Source organism: Pelodiscus sinensis, chromosome 1, assembly GCF_052426305.1.
Source record: "Pelodiscus sinensis isolate ZL-2025 chromosome 1, ASM5242630v1, whole genome shotgun sequence".
Classification (NCBI taxonomy): domain Eukaryota; kingdom Metazoa; phylum Chordata; order Testudines; family Trionychidae; genus Pelodiscus; species Pelodiscus sinensis.
In genome coordinates this window covers 128,672,520-128,680,540 of record NC_143052.1, presented here as the reverse complement: position 1 = coordinate 128,680,540, position 8,021 = coordinate 128,672,520, and the positions used below count along the sequence as shown (strand labels likewise).

Genomic DNA, 8,021 nt, shown 5'->3' with positions numbered 1-8,021 from the left:
GGGATGGAGCTGCATGCTCGGGTACACCCAGTGCAACTCCCTATTCTCCTTCACGTCAGGCAAGTCCCAGGGACCCCATTTATGAAAATGGTGATTCTCTGGGGATCTCATGGAAGACATTTCTTTCTGCATTAAGATCCATGGAGGAAAGGTTGGAGATTAAGATTGATGCCTTGGCTCCACAGTTGTTAAAAACTGAAACATCTATTGAATCATGGTGGGAAAATTTGCAGATGCTTACTAATGTTTTATTAATAGTGACTTATAATTATATAGCGAGGTCTATAACATTTGGAACTGGAGGTTGAAAGACTTAATAATGTGACCGGTGTATTTAATTAAAGAAAATATATTATTTTTAAAAATAGACTGATGGGGTCTTTATAGGATGCACAGAAAGTATCAGAAGGTATGAGAGAAACTGGTAGCATCCAAATACTTCTGGAAAGTATCTTTGACACTGGAGCTAAGACCTTCCCATTGGAGCTATCTATTTATCCACATTCATTAACTCTGAATTATGCCGCAGAACTTTGTTGCATAGTCTCCATTCAGACCCCATAGATAATTCCCATTGATTTCAGAGGAAGTTTTGCTCACTGATCAGGTGCAAAATATCTGAGGTGGGTATCTGAGAACAGGGATATATGCTAAATTAGAATTCCTTAATACGTGAAAAGTGTGTTTTGTATTTAAATGTTAGAATGCATTCGGAGCAAAACACTGTTGCAAGTTTATTGTTTCTAAGGTGCTGAAATACTATAGCGATGGGTGTGGTAGAACTGAGACAGATAGTTAAAGCAATTATGACTTGCGATAACAATTAAGGTTTCCCTAAAATGAAGTGAGAATTAAGATTTATCAGTTTTTATGAGCATAGGTATGATTTTTGTCCTCATCCTATTTCCTAATATTGTTTGCAGAGCTGAATAAATTATTGGCATAAATAAACAATAGGTAACACAATGAAATAAATAATACAAAATAAAAACAAACCAATACGTAATTCTGTCCATACACAATTAAATTATTATAGATAAAGCTAAGTGATCATATAAACTGCTTCAGTGATTGGTACATTATAAGCAATTAAAACAATTAAAGCTATATACTTACATAGCCATATATACTTATATAGCTATTGTTTAATATTATAATGGTATAATGTTTATACTTTCTCACAATGATAAATTTAGCTTAATGTTTTAATGCATGACCTCAGCCCTGGCTAAATTGTTTGTGAGAAATGTCAACAAAATCTATCCAGTAATCCTGAGCAGATAGAAATAACTTGTAACATTTTCCTCCTCAGCTTTCATAAGAAAAGATCTTGGGGTATTTCACTTATCTGGAAGGCTCACTCCATTATTTCTTACCAACTGTTTTAGCTCCAGAGATTAAGTCTGGTAAGGGCCCCATAGAATGTCTTTTTGAGGGGGGAGTCATGAAACATTTTAAACAAATCTTTCTGTTTCATGTAACACCTTGTCCTTTTCAGTATTTGGCCAATAAGGCTCCAGTTTTGGGGAAATGATGGTATATTTATGCAAATTTGATTTTCTAACAACAACTGGTGGGCTATTTACTACTTTTTAAACAGTTAGCTCAGTAAGGCTGTAAATCATTCTGCTTCAGGATACTTTTGACAGTCTGGACTTCTCTCTCTCTCTCTACGTTGCCGTTCATTGCCTTGAGAGTAATATGGACTTAAGAGTTTCCGAATGTCTTGAATTTTGTAGATGAAAATTTACTCAAAATTAACTGATTATGATTTCCATAGAGACTAAACAGCTACTTTTCATTTATCACTGTTGTGCTGAATATAGATTGCATGAGTAATATAAATGAATAACAGTTAACAAGCATAAACTATAACTGGCCATTTATAGTCAAATATAGCTGTAGCTGCCATGATCCTTCAGGAAGAGTTTAAATGTTCTTTGTGCTGATGTCACTGCTGTTGCGAGATATTACTTTATTTTTAATGGCTATACTGATTTCTAGATACCAGATGGCTTGTGTGTTTGCTCTCAACATATGCTTAATTCCATGTGAGTTTCAAATATCTGGATCACTCCCACAACTTTCAGTACTTCTGGGAAGACTGAATTTGTTCTTGGTTCGAGGTTCTTGCTTTGTCAATGCAGTGATGCTCAGTTCATTAAGGAATTCATTAAGGTTTGAGCTTCAGCCCACATCAGAAATATGTTTGGCCATCCTCTTTAAGATATGGCATTATTGTTATAAGCCCTCTCTTTGAAGTAGCGAAATTAATGTAACACAAATCCTCATCTTTCTATTTGTTTTAAAAAACAGGAACAATAAGGTTATGCCACTCAGTTACTTCATGAATCTGCGTAATAATCCCATTACTTTCCCTCGTTCAGGGTATGTCTACACAATAGCATGTACCTTGAAATAAGCTACGCAATTTGAGCTATACAAACTGTGTAGCTTATTTCAAAATAGCTTATTTTGAAATTTGGCACTGTCTACACAGCACTTATTTTGAAATAAATCGCTATTCTGATGACTTCCTTAATCCTCGTACAACGAGGTTTACAGGAAGTTAAAGTAAGAATTTTGAAATAATGGGCTTCTTGTGCAGACAGTGTATAACGTTATTTCGGAATAATGAACGTTATTCCAAAATAATTCTGCTATGTAGATGTACCCTCAGAGCCTACTTGCACTTTTGGCAGCAGTGAAACAAATAATCTCCACTTAAGAAAACCAGTATCTTCTAACACATCAGTATTTATCTTTTTTGCATGTTTGATTAATTCTCTTGAATTGCTGTACTTTAGCCCAGCATACTAATAACCTTGCCACTGGAGTCCCCAAATATACAGAAAGTAGATTGAGTGCCACTTAATTCTGCTATTCTCTATGCAACAAGCAATATTGTATTTGTCCACAGTCTGTCCAGAAATTCCCAAGGAACGAGGTGTACCGGTAGTTCGGAATAGGAAGCCTAATCTGAACTACCTACTCCGTGCTGCGTGTAGCCGCGGGCACGGAGTCCGAACTAGTGGACATTTAAAAATGGCGGCGCCCGGCAAGATGCAAATCCCGGGCTTCATTTGCAACTTTGGTTGCCTACATTAACCACCCTAGTTCGAACTAGGGTAGTAGTGTAGACATACTCCAAGTTTCTATACATTTTTAATGATTTTCATTATCTGGGTATGCTGAAAGAAGGACAGGAGACATTGAATGTGATTTAATTAGGCTGAACTTTATTCTCAACTGTCTGGGAGTGTCCAGTGTACAGTGCAGATAATTCTATAATCATTTCAGTGCCTAGCCAGAAAGCTTCTGTCTGCCCTCCCCCTGATGCGTGCTGGTCCGCAGCCAACCCACTGAGTAGGAGGAACTATGAAGGAGAATGGGAGGAACTATGAAGGAGAGTTTGCTCCCTGCTCTATCAGGGTATGTCTACATTACAGCAGATTAGTTAATTCGAACTAACTTAGTTCGAATTAGTTAATTCGAACTAAGATAATTCGAATTAGCGCATCTAGACTTAAAAACTAGTTCGAATTAGCGTTTTGCTAATTCGAACTAGCATGTCCACACTGAGTGGACCCTGAACCGAGGTTAAGGATGGCCGGAAGCAGTGCCGGCAAGGCATCAGATTAGGACTTAGAGTGTGGAGCTGCTGCCTCAGGCTAGCTGAGGGCTGTGCTTAAAGGGACCCGACCCCCACCCCGGACAGACAGTTCTCAGGGGTTCCCCGCTTGCAAAGCAGTCCTGGCTTGGAGTGCCCTGAGTGCCCACACTCGGCACATCACAGCACTCGGCCATCAGCCCGGCTGCACTTGCCGCAGGCTGCCATCCGGAGGGGGGGTCAATCAAGGGGCTTCAGGAGAGATTCCACCCCAAGGAGCCCGCAGAGCCAGCCCAGTCCTCCCCATCGGGGGCTCGTACCCCATTCCTCCCTCACCTCCTTCCACTTACCCCTCCCTAGCCCCCCTTCCTGATGTACAAAATAAAGGACACGTGTGTTCAAAAATAGAAACTCTCTTTATTGAACAAAACTCGGGGAGACTGGGAAAAGAAGGTGGGAGAGAGGAAGAAAGAGGGTGGGAGAGGGGAGGACAACTAAAATGATCAGGGGTTTGGAACAGGTCCCATATGAAGAGAGGCTAAAGAGACTGGGACTTCTCAGCTTAGAAAAGAGGAGACTGAGAGGGTATATGATAGAGGTCAATAAAAGCATGAGTGGTGTGGAAAGGGTGCATAAAGAAAAGGTCTTCATTGGTTCCCATAATATAAGGACTAAAGGACACCAAATGAAATGAATGGGTAGCAGGCTTCAAACTAACAACAGAAAGTTCTTCTTCACAAAGCAAATAGTCAACCTGTGGAACTCCTTGCTGCAGGAGGCTGTGAAGGCTACAACTAGAACAGAGTTTAAAGAGAAGTGAGATAAATCATGGAGGTTGGGTCCATGGAGTGGTATTAGCCAGGGGGTAAGAATGGTGTCCCTGGCCTCTGTTTGTGGAAGGCTGGAGAGGGATGGCACGAGATAAATGGCTTGATCATTGTCTTTGGTCCATCCCCTCCAGGATACCTAGTGTAGGCCGCTGTTGGCAGACAGGCTACTGGGCTTGATGGACCTTTGGTCTGACCCAGTATGGCCATTCTAAGCTCAGGGCTCAGGGTCGGGGGTCTCAATGGACCACCTTGATTTTCATGCACACCTGCTCCTGGGTGGCCAGGCTGGCAGCTCTCCTGCCCTAAACGGCCACTTTCCTGTGCCTAGTGCAGAGGTCGTGGATGAGGTCCACGATGTCCGCACTAGACCAGGCAGGCGCCCACGTCTTGCGGCGCCAGCCTGGTCCTGGGAAGAGGTGGAGGGCTGGGTGGCAGCGGGTGGCTGGCTCGAGCCATGCCAGGTGCAGGGTCTGCTGGCTGGGTGCTGGCAGGCTTGCACCTGGCACGGGCACTGTAGCCAGCCTGTGCCCCTTTAAGGGCTCCGGGGCAGGGAGGGGGCAGACGAGTTTCCCTGGTGGTGCCCAGAGTGGCAACCAGGGAAAGCTGGGAAGGGCTAGCCTCCCACTAGTTCAAATTAAGTGGCTACACAGCCCTTAATTCGAAGTAGTTAATTCGAACTAGGCGTTAGTCCTCGTGAAATGAGGTTTACCTAGTTCGAATTAAGCGCTCCGCTAGTTCAAATTAAGTTCAAACTAGCTGTTTGCATGTGTAGCGCCTATCAAAGTTAATTCGAACTAACGTCTGTTAGTTCGAATTAACTTTGTAGTGTAGACATACCCGCAGGGTATGACTACACTGCAAGCTTATTTCGGAATAAGCTATTCCGGAAGATATATTCCAAAATAGCTTATTTCGAAATAGAGCGTCCATACTACAGAGAAGCCTCAAAATTAGTCCAAGGCAGGCTCCCCTAATATGGACGTGCTATCTTGATTTAGAGCCCCAGGAGGCACTGCGGAGAAATTTCTTAGAATGGACCTGGGGAAGGAGCCATTTCAACGTAGCAGAAGTGGAGTGTGCACATTGCAGCTATTTTGAAATAGCTATTTCGGAGGAGGAGTTATTCCTCGTGGAATGAGGTTTACAGAAGTTGGAATAAGCCACCCATTATTTCGATATTATTTCAAAATGACGGAATTGCTTTGTAGACACTCGCATTGCTATTTAGGAATACCACTAGTTATTCTGAGGTAACAGTGCAGTGTAGATGCACCCTCAGTCATAAAAGCCTCAACTCTCTTCTGTTTCTGCTCTTTTAAAGAATATCTCTTTTAAATCTTTTACCAATCCATTTTATCTGATCACCATATCCCTTACCATCTGCTCCAAATTGGCATAATGAGTTGCAACATCATAGTCTAACTCCTGTTTCTTGTTCACCCCTCCCCCCGAACCAACTGTGAGGAAGGAGAAACCCCCACATATTTTGCCTTACCAATCTCGGGGTGAGGGAAAAATTCATTCTCATACCCCAGGAAAAGAAGAGCATACTGACAAAATTCAGTACTTCACGGTATTCATGCGTGGGAAGGTGAGAGCTGCTCCATTTGGTCCATGTTTTCCTGCACCGGCATGGACTCTCATATCCCCCCCCCTTTTCAGTCCCCTGGGTAGGTGATAGACACTGATGTGGTCTGCAGCTACATCAGAAAGTCACTCCCTGGCTTTCTAGATCTTAAAGTGGCACATGTTTTTCAAGAAGCCAGACAATGACTCCCACTGCTTAATGTGCAGTGCGGTCAATTATCTTCCCTCCGTTTTGGCAATACATAGAAAACTGGTGTCTCATGAGAGAACTGAAGGATTTGAAAATATGCTGTGCTTCCCTATCAAGTCCCCTCCTCCCCCCGGCACTGCTGCCAACCCTGCAATGCCTGGCTAGCATTAGTGCAGGTGCAATGGCCACTGCTTACTGGAGCAAGCTGTCAGGGCAGTTTATGACATGCTACATCTTTGCCTTCCTCACCCACAGTGTTCAGCAAGTTTCTATACCAGTATTTCCCAACTGTCTCTTCATGCTTCCGACCAGCACACTTCAGTTGAAGCAGATACCTAAGCTTGTTAAGGCTTTTCAACTGCTGGATGAGGAGGGCACAGAGCAGCGTTAGCTGTTTTGGACTATGTTCTAATGTTCCAGTCACCAGTTTTATATCTGCTGCCAAATACACAGTGAAGGCCAGCAAATGTGGAGCCTGGGACTGCCTAGTCAGAAGGGAGAGAAACATGGGTCTTCACCCAGGGGAGCTGGAAGTCGAGAGTGGGTTCCCTTCCTGAACCACTGGGGGAAAATACAGGTACAGTTGCCCTGCCCTGAATTGTGACAACATCCTTATGCCAGGAACTCTATGTAAGTGATGTCCGACGTGTTCCATCACCATCGTTTTTCAGTCTTGGTATTAACTGATTGATGCATATATGCTTGAGGAGGCAACTGTTGGCAGCTTAAAGATCTCAGATTCAACTTCCAGACCTCAAATATGCCAATAACTTTGTGTTGTTGGTTCATTTTGGTGAATTGCTGCAGCTCACATCTGGTCTGTAGGCACAAAAAACACCATGCAATGGTTTGGTTACTTATCTGGGTAAAACTAAGTCCCAGGTCATTATCACTAAGCAACCTCAACTCGGGCTACAACCAGATCAGTATTGACCTTTGTGGGCAAGCCATTGAGAGAGAGGCATCAAATTAACATTTGGGAAATGCCATAGACTGTGCTGCTGGAAAGATGTGGACACTTATCTATCAGCAACCACTGCCATGTTTGAGGTCCATCAGTGTGGCCGCTGTGGAGATGTCATGACATCATTGTTTGCTACAAAGCTGTGGACGCACAGTTATACCAACTTCATTACATAGAAGTGAGAAGCCGTCACGAAGGAAGGCTGATGAACACCAAACTGACATTTTCTATTCCTGTTGTCATCATCAGGTGTTCCTTATCAAATGACAGGTCAAAATCAGATTGATGACTTTCAAAGCCACGCCCTGCAACTGCCTCTTTCAGGCACTCATTAAGTTTCTGCAGCTTTCCTGGTATGGAAGGAATGGCAGGTCAACAAATTGCAAACCATGTGTACACAAGCACAGTGCTCGGCAGCAGAATTCACATCCCAGTGATCTGATAAGATGGACCAGTGATGGACACAGATTGAATAATGCCTCACCAGAGATCAATCCAGAAGGTGTATGGTTTGCATGGTGGTTTGAGATTTGTCATGACGATGATGGTTTTTTCCAGACTAGTGGACAGCAGGACATTTAAAACCTGAGATTTTGCTTTCTGCAGCTTCCTCCATTGTCTACTACCTGTTTCTTTCCTCTGCTAATATAAAACAAAAAGGTATCAAATAATCTTGATGTTGTTCCAATAAGGAAAAAGATAAAGATCGTGTACCTTCAATTTTAAGTGAATTTGGACAAGGGGGCTCAAAATCAATAGTAGTCTCTCCTCTCTTTTTTTTACAAGACCCCCTTGTCTATTACTCTTATGTATTCTTATCTCTGAGCATCTACTTGTATG

At 42.8% G+C, this 8,021-nt stretch overlaps 1 protein-coding gene across 3 annotated transcripts in view; it reads left to right on the top strand.

The window, feature by feature from the left end:
- The window catches only part of DYRK4 (dual specificity tyrosine phosphorylation regulated kinase 4), a 75,301-nt gene that overhangs the window by 152 nt on the left and 67,128 nt on the right, over positions 1 to 8,021 (top strand). The window contains exon 1 of one of the 3 annotated variants that reach the window (XM_075900632.2): positions 1 to 217. The exons of 1 other annotated variant lie outside the window; for it this stretch is intronic. In XM_075900632.2, the coding sequence (XP_075756747.1) occupies positions 141 to 217 (77 nt within the window). In that variant the 5' untranslated portion in view covers positions 1 to 140. The remainder of the gene's footprint in view (positions 218 to 8,021) is intronic. One more of the 3 variants, XM_075900655.2, reaches the window with a different exon arrangement.